The sequence below is a fragment of the Pan paniscus genome, chromosome 4, assembly GCF_029289425.2.
Source record: "Pan paniscus chromosome 4, NHGRI_mPanPan1-v2.0_pri, whole genome shotgun sequence".
NCBI classification, from domain to species: Eukaryota; Metazoa; Chordata; class Mammalia; order Primates; family Hominidae; genus Pan; species Pan paniscus.
This window is the reverse complement of record NC_073253.2, coordinates 86,884,883-86,901,840: the sequence shown is the minus strand read 5'-3', so window position 1 is coordinate 86,901,840 and position 16,958 is coordinate 86,884,883. Positions and strand designations below refer to the sequence as shown.

The 16,958-nt window shown below is 35.6% G+C and overlaps 1 protein-coding gene across 2 annotated transcripts in view; it reads left to right on the top strand.

Moving 5' to 3' along the window:
• PRDM9 (PR/SET domain 9) overlaps nt 1–16,958 on the top strand; it is an 87,482-nt gene that overhangs the window by 7,654 nt on the left and 62,870 nt on the right. Inside the window, exon 2 of one of the 2 annotated variants that reach the window (XM_055112484.2) lies at nt 14,966–15,100. The exons of the other annotated variant lie outside the window; for it this stretch is intronic. Coding sequence (XP_054968459.1) covers nt 14,966–15,100 — 135 coding nt within the window. The remainder of the gene's footprint in view (nt 1–14,965; nt 15,101–16,958) is intronic. 2 annotated transcript variants of the gene reach the window in all.

Here is a 16,958-nt window from a genome sequence, read left to right as displayed (position 1 = left end):
CTTTGATCCTACTGTTATCAGAAATAAAAGTAATCTTATAAGTTGATGCCTCTGTATGGGCAAAGCTAGCCAAATTTTGTTTTTTCCTCCATCATACTCAGATGAATGTGAATTTCTATTTATTATTATGTATTTTCAATATAGTGATCAGAAGAACAATCTAGAAGTTGATAGACTTAAGGATATTAACTTTGCCACATTTAATATTAAGCTATAAAAAGTGTTAAATTGAATTTAGCCTAAAGTTGCTTCCTTATATATTTTAAGATTGACATAAAGATTTCTTTGTAAAAGCAAACTATAGCCAATCTGAATGTACAAACAACCTGTACCCTATTCTTGTAGCAATTACCAAGTTTCAGGCAATTAAAGGAAGCCAACTGTTTAAACCAAGTTCAAATAAGGCAAACGCCAAGTTGTAACCAATCCAGCTGTTTCTGTATCTCATTTCCATTTATTTACATCATTTTTCTTTTTTTATCCATAAATCCTCTTTGACTCAGCATCAGTGTTACTGGAAAGGGGTCCTGATCCAGACCCCAAAAGAGGGTTATTGGATCTCATGCAAGAAAAAATTTGGAGGAGAATCCATAAAGTGAAAGCAAGTTTATTCAGAAATTAAAGGAATAAAAGATTGGCTGCTCCATAGGCAGAGCAGTAGCTTGGGCTGCTGGACTAAGGATATTTATACTTAGTTCTTGATTATATGTTAAACAAGGGGTAAATTACTCATGAGTTTTCTGGGAAAGGGGTGGGCAATTCCTGGAACTGTGGGTTCCTCCCCTTTTTAAACCATACTGTGTAGCTTCCTGACCTTGTCATGGCATTTGTAAACCGTCATGGTGCTGGTGGGAGTGTCTTTTCCCATGCTGATGCATTATAATTAGCATATAATGGGCAATAAGGATGACCAGAAGTGACTTTCCTTGCCATCATGGTTTTGGTGGGATTTACCTGGCTTCTTTAGTGCAATCTGTCTTATCAGCAAGGTCTTTATGATGTGTATTTTGTGCTGACCTCCTATCTCATCCTGTGACTTAGAATGCCTAACCTCCTGGAAGTGCAGCCCAGTAGGTCTCAGCCTTATTTCACCCAGGCCTTATTCAAGATGGTGTCATTCTGGTTCAAATGCTTATGACACCAGTGCCAGAGTAGCTTTGACTCTCTTCTGGTTGAAGGGCTACCCAATTTGCAAATCATTCTTTATGCAATTAAATTGTTAAATTAAATTTGTCTAAAGTGTTTCTTCTAACAAAAGTAACAGCTAGCTTTTTGATACTAAACTTGTAATGACAATTCATTGTTTTTGCTAAAATTTTAGGTTTGCATTTACATTCTATGCAAAGAAGCTGCTAATTTTAGACATCTTTGCATTATCTTTTTCCAAAAAGTTTGTTAAACATTACTGTGCAGATGTCACTATATTAGAAATGTACACAATTATTTGGTGCCTTATTGATATCATGAGAGCATTCTTTTGTTTATTTACTTACACTGAACAACCTAACCACTCATATAGAGACTAATATGAAGGAAGAAGTCATATATAGATTCCTTCATGATAGCAAAGCCCAGACAGTAAATTGAGCTCTACCCCAGATTAAATATAAATTTCTTCCCTTCATTAAAGTTCTCATAGAGATATCTTAATCAATGTAAAATTTTTCTCCATTTTTGGAATGTCCTAAATAAAAATTATGCAAAGTACAGCATCTTTATTCTTTTTATTAAACCTTCTTAATCTCTACAGATTGAACTCAGCCATTGCTCTACGAGGAAGAGAAAGAGTGACTCAAGTTTCCTTCTTAAACTACTACAGATTTGACAGTCAAATCTCCTTCAGGGATTCAGAAACTGAATAAAGTTAGTTGGAATTGCTGCATATGTTACCAATTAAACCTTTTCATGTCCCAGTCCTCTAAAGTTACAAAGAATAAATAGGACAGCTAAGAGTATCATCTTATTTGAGACAACTTTTTAAAATATTTAGTAATATAGCATGTACCAACTCTCCTTGCTGCCAGTCATATATAATTTCCATGTATGTATTCCAGTCATAATTAAAGTCCAAGTATGTGTGTACTGTGTGTGTGAGAGTGTATATGTCTGTGTGTATACATAATTTCCATATAGATATATAGGTATATATGTTTCCATATCATTTCCAAGTCGTAAGACTATGTCATTCGGTTTGGTATGTACCAGTTGTGCACTCAAAAATGGTTGGGAGGAGATGCAACTAACCACTTTAAATTTGTTAGAGAATTCTGAAAGGATCAGGAGAGAGCTAGGAGACAGTAACCTTGGTACTGCATGTCAGTAATGGGCAGTGATTCATAAGAAGTTAATAGTAGCTCTCTAGGGCAAAGACTTTGAAGTTGGGTGAAACAAAAATAGGAAGTGCAGTCACTGAAAATGGCAGAGCAGGTAGTTCCAAGAACTTGTCCCATCACAGAAAAAACATGCACACACACACAAAAAGCAAAAATCAAAAACTGTCAATCAGCTTTGTTGAAACTGAAAAATAGTCAAAAAGTTCAAAGGTTTAGAGCAAGCAAGTGCTGAATCAAGAATCAGTGGATTTAGAAAATAAGTTTTGCAGCAGTTTAGCTTTCCTTTGTCGCTGCCCCCAACCCCAGCTTGGCAGTAGCCTTGAATACAGCGATCTGTGTTTCCAGTCCGTGGTTCCAGAGGGAGCAGAGCAGACCTTGTTCTCAGAGAATTGCATATTTGTTTTGACCAGTTTTGGGGCTACCGGAAAGACAGAAGCAAGAAGCTCGTCTTTGTTTCACCTAATTTGGAAGTCTCTCAGAGCAGAAAACTAGCTACTAGGCAGAGGGCATCACTCAAAAATAGTGAAAGGGAAATGAACAATTTGCTGCTGCCTGGGGCAAATGGTTACTACGGAGCCAAATGAGATATGCTGAAAACGTGGGAGGAGGATGAAAGACTCTTAGAATTAGGGCGTTATAAAGCACTCTTCTATACTAAAAATTTAGTAAACCACAGAGAGCCTAGGAAAGCATACATACTTAGAAAAGACCTAGGCTTTCATTTGTGGCAGATCTTTAGGCTCAATGCAAGCAGGAAGCAAAGGCTAAGACAGGTATGTAGAGGCCCTGGCTGAAAGCTGAAAACGTATCCCAACACTGTTTTTTAAATCATCATTATTATTATTGTCTCCGATGTTCAAAGAAATCTCTGAGCAAACACTATTTGTCCACAAGCTAAAGAAACAGATTTTAGAGACCGTATGTGAGGAATACGGTCATTTTAACAGTTATAAAAATAACTAAACAAGCAAACAACTACATCCCAGGCCAAAGGGTAAAAACAACAGCAAAACACTGGACAAGGGGATCATTTTGATTTCCAGAGTTAGCACATTACACTGTTTAGAAAGTCCTCTTTCTTAACAAAAACAACAAAATGCAAAGTGTTTGAAGAAGCAAGATAAAATGATCCTTTCACAGGATAAATTAATAGAAAACGTCCCTGCAGAAGCACAGACTTTGGACTTACTAGATAAAGACTTCAAATCAACTATTTCCTTAAAAAAGTTAAACAAAAAAATATGCCTGCTCTTCAAAAGTTACACATAGACTTACCACATGACCCATTACTTCTATGTATCACTCCTATGAATCACTCCTATGTATCAACCCAAAAGAATCAAAAACAGGTATTCAAAGAAGTACTTGTACAAAGATGTTTATGGCAGCATTATTTACAATAGCAAAATAGTGGAAGTAACTCATGTCCATCATTAGAAGAATAATAATTTGGCATATACATACAATGAAATTCAACTACAAAAAGGAATGAAGTTCTGATACTTGATACAACATGGGTGAACAATGAAAACATTATGCTAATAAAATAAGTAAAAAGGTCACTTGTATGTGAACCCCCAAAATTTAAGACAGGACTCAGTTAATTTACACACTTTATTTTGCCAAGGCTGAAGACGTGCGCCTGTGACATAGCCTCAGGATGTCCTGATGACATGTGCCCAAGGTGGTTAGAGCACAGTTTGATTTTATACATTTTAGGGAGACATGAGACATCAATCAAGATGGGACAACTTGAAGCAAAGGCTGGAAGACTTGAAACAGGGAGGAGGCTTCCAGGTCATAGGTAGATAAGAGACAAATGGTTGCCTTCTTTTGAGTTTCTGATTATCCACTGCAAAGGAGGCAATCAGATATGCGTTGATCTCAGTGAGCAGAGGGGTGACTTTGAATAGAACGGGAGGCAGGTTTGCCCTAAGCAGTTCCCAGCTTGACTTTTCCTTTTAACTTAGTGATTTTGGGGCCCCAAGATTTATTTTCCTTTCACAATTCCTTTGACATGAGGTATCCAGAGTACATTAATCTTTAGACAGATTGGTAGTCCTCAGAGCTTGAGTGAAGAGGGAGAAAGTGGGAATGAGTGCTTAATAAGTAGATTTTCTTTTTAGGTGATAAAAACGTTTTTGGAGTATTAAAAGTGCTAGTTGCACACCATTCTGAAAATAAGTGCCACTAAATTGTGTTCTTTCATAGGTTTTGTTATATTAATTTCACTTTAGTGACAGAAATATTTAAGAAAAAAGTGATTGGGAGATTTCTGCTACCAAAGAAGAGTACTGTAGGAAGATGAAGGCCAATATTTGTTGCAAGAACCAGAAAACTATGTCACATAAATGACAAGAATTGTGGTTTTTTTTGTGGTATCCAAGATCTGTAGAAACTATGATGACTTGTTGAACTAAAATTACAAAGAAAAAGAAACTTTCTGGATTGAGCTAATTGTTATTGGCTAGTTTTTCCAACCAGGGGACGCTGGTCACACCTGGGCAGGAGCTAAAGGTCTAGCTTAGTTGAGGCAGAGGTCCATTCCCAGGGAACAGATGCCAGCAAAGCTGTAAGTGTTAGAGGAGGGCTGGAGAAAAAAAACTAAAATCTCAAGGACTTTCAAGCATACTACCAAGATTATCAGTGGTAGTTTCCTGAGTTCTGGAGCACAGAGAAGACTTAAGACTGGCCAATCTTTCAAACTGGCAGAATAAAATCTCCAGTAGTCATTAGATGCCCAGAAAACAAAGACATGCTAAGAGTGGTGCTTCCAACATATTCACCGTTGTATCCCTTGTAAAATATTTGCTGGAATTTGCAGCAGTGTGTGGTGACAAGCGGAGAAATGGCCTGGGAATATCACAGGGTATCACTGAATCTTCCTTCGTGGCTGAGGTGAGGGTGCCTTCATACTCACAGTCAAAAGTCTAGGTGGGTACCACTCTAGAAAGAACAGCAAGCCAGAAAATTCTTACTAAGCCTGCAATCCATTCCAATCCAGCTCCATATTTGATGGGATTGGAATGATAACTAGATTGTATTGCCTAACAGTTAAGGTCCTAGCCATTGTAGTGTGAACAATAGGGGGAGAAAAACATAAGAATTGGAAAAGAAGGGTAAAAACTGTTATTAATCACAGAGTATGTGATGGTACACTATGTAAAATTCAAAATAATCTAAAGACAAATGTTAGAATCCGAAAGTGAATTTTCTAGGGTTGCTGGCATAATGACCATATGACAAAATGCACATTTCTAAATAAAGAATGGCTGAAATACTAAAACAAAAATTAGAAAATATTCTTAAGTGGATTATAGTAAAAATAATGTACTGAAATAAATGGCATAAAGCTAAAGAAGTGCTTATGGAAAAATTCATGGCCATAAATGCTATATATTTTCAAAAAACATAGGCTAAAATTAAATTACTTAAGATTTCACCATAAGAAACTAAGCAAAAAACAGCAAAACATGTTTATAGAAAGTAGAAGAAAATAAATAATAAAGATAAGAACAGACCAATTAAATTGAATACAAATTGAAAAGATATATTTATAGCAGCATCAAAAATATAACATGCTGAGAAATAAATCCAAGAAAACATATTTAGGGCTCTATCTTGAGAACTATAAAACTCAACAAATATAAGAATACTTAAAGAAATTGAGTATATATCACACAAATAGATGGAAAGACTTGATATTTTAAAGATGGAAACGATCTATAAATTAGAGTACAGTATATGCAATCATTATCAAAATGCCAGAAATCTACAGTTTGTATGTCTGTGTGTAAATTGACGAGCTGATTCCTAAATTTGTATGGTGTTTTAGAAGGCAAACATTTTCATGGCAGCCTCAAAGAAGAACAAAGCAGAAAGACTCACAATAACAAATATCAAACTGAATAATGGAAAAGAATTGAAAGTCTATAAATAGATCAATATACATGTGTTTACCTGATTTATCAAAAAGACAACACTGTTACAGTGGGGAAAAGCCAATCTTTTTGGTACATTGTGTTAGGTATATTGGCTATGAATGTGGACAAACACATTTCTGATTGTCTAGCAGTTCTACTCCTGAGTGAATGCTAAATAGAAATGGAAGCATATTTATACATACACACAGCACATGCACACCCACACATACACACAACATTGTCTAAATGTATTTATCGCAGCTCCATTCATGATAAACAAAGAAAAGAAAGCTACTCAAATGCTTATTTATAGCATGTAGATAGAGCTACTTTATAGAATCTGACACTAAGCATTAATGAAAATAATGTAAAACCACATGGAGAATGAATCTTATAAAAACAATATTGAGAGGAAAAACACCCAGACATAAGACTACTGACCCTCTGATTTCATTCACAGAAAGGACAAAGGCAGGCAAAATCAATCTGGGCTGTTAGAGGTCAGGAAAATCGTTACCCCTGGAAGGTAGAATGTGGGAAAGGGCACAAGGTGAACCAACTGTTGTGGGTTATGTTCTATTTCTTGATCTCAGTGCTAGTTTCCCAGGTGTGCTCAGTGTGTTAAAATTCACTGGTCTGTTCATTGAGGATATATGTACTTTTTTGTATGTATATTATACTTCCGTAAAAGGTTATACAAATAAAAATGATTGGTCAATTTTCCTGCAAGTAGATTTCTCGATACTTTCAAATTTTCCTTCTGTATGTGCAGAAACCCAATTGGAGAAAAACACATATTATTTTTTACTAAAAGTTCTCAAATGGAGTGATTTTGTACCAAAGGGAACATACGGTCATGTTTAAGTCAGTTTTTGATTGTCTCTACTAGAGGGGTATGAGGGAGGGAAACATTGGTAACTCTTGAGTAGAGGCCAGGAATGTGGTTCAGCATCCTGAAATGCACAGAACAACCCCCACAAAAAAAGAATTATTTGACCCAGAATGTCAATGACACAAAGGTTGAGTAACCTTGACTTAAATGAGGTGGACTTTACTAAATGCATGTTAAGTAAAGCAATGAAGTTTTCTTTAACTCTATTCTATTGCTGATGGTAATTCCCAGGATGCTATCTTTTAAGACACCCTGTATGTCACATGCTTTTTGCCATATGCTTCTTGACAAAATCTTGCTTCTCCTCAGCTTTTAATTCCCTGATTATTAATTAACCTTCACGACAGCAAGTTAATTGCAAATATGCACTAATATTATATTTTTTCCTTCTTCTTCTTACCCGGCTTTATCTACAGAAGATATTCTTTCCTTAGGCTGAAAATAAAGTCAAATTAAGAAGGAAAACAAGTAAAATTTTGGTTAAGATAAGATAAATAGACATGCAGGCAATTTTTAGCTTCCAGCCACCTAGATGACCAAAATCTCTTAAAACTCTTCTCAGTTCTACTCTCCTAGTTCCATCTCCATTAGAGAAAAAACAAAAACAAACAAACAAAAAACTTAAAAGCTTCAGGCAAGATTTTCCTGAATCTAGCAAAATTTTTTCTTTCTGAAGTTTGTGAGAAGTATTTTTGTATTAAAAATTTAAATTCTTTGAGGACATTCGCAGGAAAAATGTCTAAATATCAGTCAAAACTAGGCACTTCCCCGCTCAGTTTTAAGTATTAAGAAAGCTCTTCTAGTCACAAAACTATCTATCTTTTTAATTTCACCTATCACAGTCTCTGATTCTCCTCACTCAGCCTACTAAGGCTATGCAGTAGATTACAATAGATTACAAGTTGTGGTGATTTTTAGTGCTATTTGATGTCAATTAACTTAAAAGACCAGAGATTCTTACAAATCATTTTCCTTTTTACCACTTCATAAATTCCTGGAGATGATTTTATGAAAGAAAGTGTAATCCAATATGAATAAAAGTACACATTTATTACTTGTTATGAAAATATTCTAAACTACAATTATAAACTCACTTGTATGCTGTTTGGTTTGGAGAATAAGCAGAAGATTTATGAGACACACAACATCAGCAAAGGGATTATGGAGAGAGGAAGAGCAAATGTTCATTCCCTCCTTAGGTTGTCCACCAAACTACCTGGAACCAGGAATGCAGTGACATGAGTGACATATATATGAGAAGTGATTTCAATCACTTCTCAAGCTGGCACAGGCCATTGTTCTACATAGTAACCACTTTCTATAATTTTTCTGATGCAGTTAATTTTTGATGTTTTTCTAATAGGATTGTGGTAAATAGTTTGCAAAACCACTTGCAATTGGTAATTTCCAGGCTGTGGGGAGAGATGTGGTACTTACACCTATGAGGCATAGCTTAGATAGAGAAGGGCCTCCGAAATCAGTTCTCACCTGACATGGAAGAGCCTGTTGGGAAACATGGGGCAGCCACTGGGGCTGACTAAAGTACTGGGAGCCTGCTTCCCTGGAAGATGCAACTGACATGGTGATGGACCTGGCAGGTGGGGAAGGCACTTGAGATAGAGGAAAAGCACTGGTGTGACCACTCCCAGCACAACCTCCAACAAAATTTGCAGCTTGACAGTCTGCGGAAACATCTTACTGAATTAGATCTTGAGTTGTAGGATTCTTTTCAGAGGTTCACAACCAATTCCGAGCACTTCCAGGACACTGAGTAATTGATTTAAAAAGCTGAGATTCTGTGGCATATAAATGGACCACTCACAAAGTTATACCTACAATTAGATGTCCTAGCAAGGTAGCTGGAAGAAAGATAAGCAAACCTTGTTGACTGGCAACAATACTTCACAGCGAAATGTTCTTAGTCTTTCTCAAACCATTCAGTTCCTCCAAGGGAGCACTAATCATCTGCAGAGCCAGCTGGAGGAATTGAAGGCATTTGACATTACCACAAGAAACCAGAAGAAACATTGCTAGTAGAAACTGGTGCACAACTACTCAGATCTATGCCGCGTATCTGCCTATTCATATTTCTGCCCTATTCATATTTCTCTTTATAAATAATGAGAAAACATCTCTGTAAATAAGATTAGTTGCAGAGGTCACTGGAAATTGTTGAGAAGTTTCAGTGAAAAACTTGGAAGAAACTTACAGCCAGAAAAAGTCAAAAGGTTTTTTTGGTGTCAAGACTTGTTTAGTCTACTGGTATGACATGACCAAAGTCAGGAAGATAGCTGATTTTGCTCTCTGAGAGAAGAATTACCTCTGGGTTTATTTTCTGTTCATGGTGCCTCACAAGGAACAACTCTGTGTCACAAAAGTAGGCAGTGGCGTGAATGGTAATGACAATCAGACAAGTGATGTCCTGGACTTTGGGTAATATTCTCTTCTTATTGTATGAGGTCACAGAGAAGAATACTGCTTTGCTCACAAAGTGATACTGAATTCCCTTATCTTTGTAAGCAGGCAAGCTGTTTGGGAATTTTTCTTTATTTCGCTATTAATTGCCTTTTGCTCTGAGAAGAAGCCATTAGATAGGATATTTTTACTCCTTATTCTTTTAGTGTTTATGAAAGGCAGAGACAACATTTTTCCATTCTCACCATTAACAGGCTGATTTTCTGGTCCCAGGTGATAACAAACACCTGATTAATTACCACCTTCATCAGTATAAACTACATTTGCCATATAAGAATGAAGATTTATTCATTGAGTCATGCCCTGCCTTGAAACCACAGCTAGTGCCATATTTATTTACAATAATCACTCTACTCAGTCCCCTGTGTGACTTTCCTTTAGTTATAAGAAAAAGTAAATATTTATTTTAAAATATGTAAAAATATATCACTTATTCTGAGAATGAAAAGTCATTCAGGACCTATTTTGTTAGTAGAAAAGTAATTACGTGTTTTGCCATTAAGAGTAATGACAAACCCACAATAACTTTTGCATCAACCTAATAAACCAACTTGAGGACCTACCTGATTCTTCCTTCTCTCTCTCTCACTAAGCAGTTCTGTTTCTCTAGAGGACTTTACTGTCGTATTCACTCATTTAGAACAAGCAATTCGTCTTACTTTCTAGTTAAAGAAAAAGTTTATCTCATCAGCTGAGCTAATTACCATGATCCTTCCCAAACAGACCAATTATTCCAGACCTTGTGGTTTTCTAGGCCCCATTGTTTATCTTGGTCTAGTCAGTAACCAAGCCTGATCTGCTTCTTGAGACCTTGGCATTTGGGGAAAGAACCTTTTCTCAGAAAACTTTAGATATGGTAAACTCCACCTGTGGTATGTTCAGTCAGCTAGGACACAAAGAAGCATCCTGTGTCCAAATGTAGCTGAAGATCTATGTGTGTGTGACACAAATATCCACAGCTGAATGAATTTTTTAAAGTACAATTCACCAACCAAGGTCTAAGTGTGAAATTAGCATACATTTATATCAATGAATTTTAATAAAAGTGCTTGTATACAAGAGAGGTAAGCTGGTAACTTCCTTCATAAGCTTAATTATTCTATAATTACTTTGGTGGGAAAGTAAAGTATTTTCTCTGTGTTGTAACAGAGGATTCCCACTTCCTCAGGTTTCAGCTTTTTCTAGGGGGCCTTTATTATATAATTTGGGATCAGGCTATAGCTATGACATACTCATTCTAAGTATTGGCATCCAAAAAGGAAGAGAAAGGCAAATATTAGTTATTTCTTAAGAAAGATTCCTGGAAGCTGCCATAGGACACCTATATTATATCCTACTGAGTGAAACTGGGACATCTGGGGACACTTAGCTTCAAGAAAGGCTTGGAAATGTAATATTTATTCTGAGTGATCTGATGACAACCTGAAACTCTAGATTTTTGTAAAGTTAGGAAAAGGCTATAAAGAATATTAAGGGATAATGATCACTCCATCACAAGAATCAATGTTACATGAATAGTTACCATTAATAATATCTGTAGTAGTAAAAGTATAAATAACAGTGACATTAATTTTATAATTTTCCTCAAAAATATAGGTGAATGAAACTATATTTTAGAAACTGAAAGTTGATGAAATTGTGAGAGGCTTACCAGGCTTGTGGCTTTTGCACTTGGAAATTCCTTTTTTTTTTTTCTTTTGGCAACTCTACAGGATGGACCCCATTAAAGAAAATTTCTCTGTGTTTACATAAAAATTCTACAAAAATGATGGTCTTTTATGTCAGTCCTTGTACATTGATATTGCTTTTATTAGTCTGTTCTCACACTGCTAAAAAAGAACTACCTGAGACTGCTTAATTTATAAAGAAAAGAGGTTTCATTGGCTTACTGTTCTGTAAGGATCTGCTTTTGGGGATCTCTCAGGAAACTTACAATCATGGTGGATGGTGAAGGGGAAGCAAGCACATACCCACATAGCTGTCAGTTGAGAGAGAGAGAGAGTGAAAAGGGAGATGCTAAACCTTTTCAAACAACCAGATCTCCTGAGACCTCTATCACGAGATTGCTGGAGGGGTATGATGTTAAACCATTAGAAACCACCCCTATGATTCAATCACCTCCTACCAGGCCCCACCTCCAACAATGGGGATTTCAATTCAACATGAAACTTAGGTGGGGACACAGAGCCAAACCATATCACTACTGAACACAAATTAATGACCATACCCAACCTCCTAGTAGCTGTGCTGAAGTTCAAGGAACAAGTAAAATTTGAAAATGGTATTCTACTGGTATGACTTTACTCTTCAAAGCGACATCTTCTACAGATTATTCTAATTTCAGTAATTTATAAGGTATTTCAATACTGTTAATCATGCTTAAAAAATAAATTTCTCCAAGAAGAACACATTCTTTAGAGCAGTGCATTTTTTGAGACTACTGGAAAAGGTTGTGTTTATGTACTCGCATCAGGGTACAAAAATGTAACAAATCCTATAGAATAAAATAATCATCTGCACCTATTATTTGTTATATTTCTTAGCTTAATTAAAAAATGAGTACTAGTCAGAAGTAGCCTGTATTTATTCAGTGATTTATCTAAAATTAAGTTTATTGTCATTATAGTTACAGTTTCATTAACAGGAAAAAAAATCTTATCCTCTGTTCTTTGTGTGAGGAAAGAATACATTTAACGTAATCGTCTTGGGTAGAGGAGGCAGTCAGTTGGGAGTGTTTAGCCGCATTATACATGATGCCTCTATGAATTATTTTAAGGATGAATTAGAACACTGGCATGGAAAATATAGTCATCAATAAAAGTTTTCAAAGCTCATGATTGATTTTCTCTCTTTTTGTGTATATGTTTATTGTGTGAAAATAATAGCCTATAACAATTTTAATATTTTTTCTGGCCAAATTATAGACATGAAGTGGTTTTGATTGGTGTAGGGTGTCAGGAACAATTTTGGAGAAATTTGAGCTAAAATACTGAAATAGTGGAAATATAAATTAAATAATGGCCAAGGAGACTATTCAAGAAAAACATGTATAGAGATTGCTTTTCTCATTTGCCTTTGGTTTGTTGGTTTGTGTCTTAGTTTATGAAGTGGTGTTATCTGTATAGGTGTTTTTCTGCATGCATGCATGCATGCATGCATGCTTGGTGGGAGTTTGTGTTTAAATAGAAAAATATATCTGCAGATTTTGAATTGAACACTTAAGAATGAATGAAAATCTTGTGTCTACTTTCTTTGGAATGGGATGCAACATTTGAATAGTTGCCACAGAGGGTCAAGGTCAAGGAGCCAGTTTCATAGGGATTTAATTATTTGTTTAGTTGTACAATTTCAAAAAGGATCTTGTAAGGAAAAATATTAAGGGATTTTAAGGTACATTTGAAAGAACAAATATGTTGGGGCGTCTCTCTAACTGCCATTTTCTTACCTAAAATGTGTGAAAACATTTTCCTTATCAATGTATCAGTTGATAGACATTTGGGTTGTTGTCACTTTGGCTATTGTGAATAATGCTGTAGTGTGTCTACAATAGTCAAACTCATCAAAACAGAAAACAGAATTTTAGCTTCTGGGGCTGAGAGGAGAGAAAGAATGGGAGTTGTTATAATGGACATAGAGTTTCAGTTTTGCAAGAGGGAAAAGTTCTAGAGCTCTTTTGCACGACAACGTTAATATAGTTACCATTACTGAACTGTACACTCAAAAATAGTTCAGAAGGTAAAGTTTATGTTATGTGGTCTTTGTCATGATTTTTCAAACAGTAAAAAATTATTTCATTCTTCATATACGTTGAAAATCAAAATTTGAAGAGCATTCTTAAACAGTTGAGATTAAGATTAATGCTATTACTATGACAATCTAATTTCAGACACAGCAATTCCCTCTTTAGTTGCTTGAATAAGAAAAAGATCTGACAATGATGTAGTGTTGAGGCAGGGGAGGATGAAGTAGAACTCAGCAGTTTGAATAGATTTTACATGTTTTGAGTGAAAGGCTCCAATTTGTTCTTTAATCTTCATAGTAACATACTGTCATCTTAATGAAAATCTGATCTCCATATTGATGCATTGTTCAGTAACTGTTTCTTCAGTTGGAGACTTATATTGAGTGGAGAGAAATGTAAGTTAAAAAAAATCACAAGAGTACATACATCTTATTAATATTTTTAGTTAAAGTGCATGTGTTTGTGTGTGTGTGTGTGTGTTTATATTTTAATTTCCAACTCCTACTACTTTGGACCTCTATCTAGAGGAATAGTGATCTCTCTGGGTTTGAGATTTTGAGCACATATATTTTGAAGAACATCTTTTAAGACAGATTAACTGAATGAGCTAATCCAGTTAGAACAGTTTGTATTGGTTTTGTAGTGTCCTCCCATATTAAAGTAATGCCAAATGACATAACAAGGACTATGACCTTCCTCAGAGACTGGAGTTAATCATTTGTAATTCATTGAGCTGTAGAAACAATCACATAAGAGATTGCATAATATGTACATTGGGAAAAAAGTAGGGAAACAGGATAACATCATAAGTTATGGAAATAACATAAATTGTTACTAAATATTTTCCATATTAAGCATTTGATGAAGCACAGCGAAAAATTAGGCACTTAATAAAAGCATTGCTAACAGTGGCATGACAATTATGTGTTCACATTAACTTTCAAACACTTTAGACCTATTATAAATTAGTTTTTGATTTGACCTATATTTAAAGTGTAAAACATATTTCGATTAAAGACAAATTGTATAAAATTTAATGTAATTATTTACTTCTAAGAACATCAGGTGCCAAGACGTGGCTGAGATTATTTTATTCTGATTGCAGGGGATGGGAAGCATGAGAGGATACCTACCAAATCAATTAAATCTGGTTTTTGGCAAATAGCAGGATGCAGACTGGGTAGAATTTGAGCAAAATTTAATTTACTTTCTAGTAGATTATTCCTCATGATCCAGTATTCAATAACTTTTGTGATTTTTTTTTTTCTCGCTCTGTCACCCAGGCTGCAGTGCAGTGGCGCGATCTCGGTTCACTGCAAGCTCCGCCTACCGAGTTCATGCCATTCTCCTGCCTCAGCCTCCCGAGTAGCTGCGACTACAGGGGCCCGCCACGAAGCCCAGCTAATTTTTTTTGTTTTCTTAGTAGGAACGGGGTTTCACCGTGTTAGCCAGGATGGTCTTGATCTCCTGACCTCGTGATCCTGCCATCTCGGCCTCCCGAAGTGCTGGGATTACAGGCGTGAGCCACCGCGCCTGGCCCGATTTGTTTGAGAGACACAAACAAAATTTTGTTATGACTAAGATCTCTGTCTGTTTACAGAGATCTGGACAGTATCAAGAGGACTCACAAGAATGTTGAAATATCCAGGGCATATAAAAATGTGAAGCTTTTTATACCACCCTTAGGCCTGCAGAGGCAGGAAGCAAACATCTTGTTACTAGATCGTGAAGTAAGGTAAGTAATGATATAGATCCTGAGGTGGTCTATGAAGATAGGAGAATTGGAGAGGAGATGGTTCTAATAGTTCTTGCCTTTGTCTCTGATCTGTAACTCTGATTGACTGAACCCAAGACGAAGCCAGAGATCAAGCACATTTGGGCTGATGCTCTCTGGCGGAGTCAAGGTATCTTTCGAGGTAGAGCAGAGTAGAGAAAGTTGAACATAACCTAGAGAAAGCAAATGAAAATTAACTCCCAAATACAATGCTACATTATGTTCTTCTAGAATATAAAGACAACATGTTACATAATGACATTTTTCATCAATATATCTCATTGAAACAGAATGTCTAATTAAGATGAGAACATATGCTTTTAAATTCACTTAGAGATCATTCTGAGTAAGTACAGCATTTTGCAGCTTCATTACTATAGTGACTAACAAATGAAAATTAAAGATTTTAAGAGGCAAGAAAATAAATGACCAACATTATAAGCGTTACATTTAAACAACCTGTGGCAGCACTATACTGCTGGAGTGGTCAATAAACTGTATGAAGTTTAAGATTCAAATATTGTTTGTGTAAGAAAGGGAAGGCTGTATGCTTTTATTATCAATGTATGTGTGGCAGGAAGAGTAAAAGGTAATATTTGAAAAAAATAATTTTGAAAATATGTCCCAAATTTCATATTATAGAATTTATATATCTCTAAGATTTTCTTAATAACTGGAGAGTGGCTGGGCACGGTGGCTCACACCTATAATCCCAGCACTCTGGGAGGCCGAGGCAGGGGGATCACTTGAGGTCATGAGTTCAAGACCAGCCTGACCAACATGGAGAAACCCCATCTCTACTAAAAATACAAAATTAGCCGGGCATGGTGGTGCATGCCTGTAATCCCAGCTACTCGGGGGAGGCTGTGGCAAGAGAATTGCCTGAACCCAGGAGGCGGAGTTTGTGGTGAGCTGAGATCGCGCCATTGTACTCCAGCCTGGGCAACAAGAGTGAAATACCATCTCAAAAAAATAAATAAAATAAAAATAAATAAATAAATAACTGGAAAGTGTTTGATTTTTAACATTTAAACCCAATTAAATTTCCAATTTAGAAGGCTGAGAGTTGTAAAAAAGCATAGTTATTAAAATAATTACAGAAAATTGAGCATAATATTTTTTATTTTCCAATCCCCTAAAACTAATAATTGATTTTTCTCAAATACTCGGCTTTACCTTATTAAAATAAATTATATTGAATTGCCTTGACACATAGATAAATAAATTATAATGTTTCTAAATTATGTTACTTTCTTATAAAGTATTCCTGATAAAATACCTAATGACTTTCATGATTTATTTGAGATATAAACAAAATTTTGTTATGACTAAGATCAGAAGAAAAGTAAAGATTCTTATAGTTGACCCAAATAATTGCATAAATTACTAAAAAAAGCATTAAAAGCTGAAGTAACAATTCATGCTAAACTCCAATCACTTTCTGACTGTGATAAAAGTGATTGTTAACATCTATACAGTTCATATAAAAGACATCAATATTTGTAGCCAACGATTAAAGGTATTGAAGTGATAAGAAAAGGACTATAAATCATGCTGCTATAAAGACACATGCACATGTATGTTTACTGCGGCACTATTCGCAATAGCAAAGACTTGGAACCAACCCAAATGTCCAACGATGATAGACTGGATTAAGAAAATGTGGCACATATACACCATGGAATACTATGCAGCCATAAAAAATGATGAGTTCATGTCCTTTGTAGGGACATGGATGAAATTGGAAATCATCATTCTCAGTAAACTATCGCAAGGACAAAAAACCAAACACCACATGTTCTCACTCATAGGTGAGAAT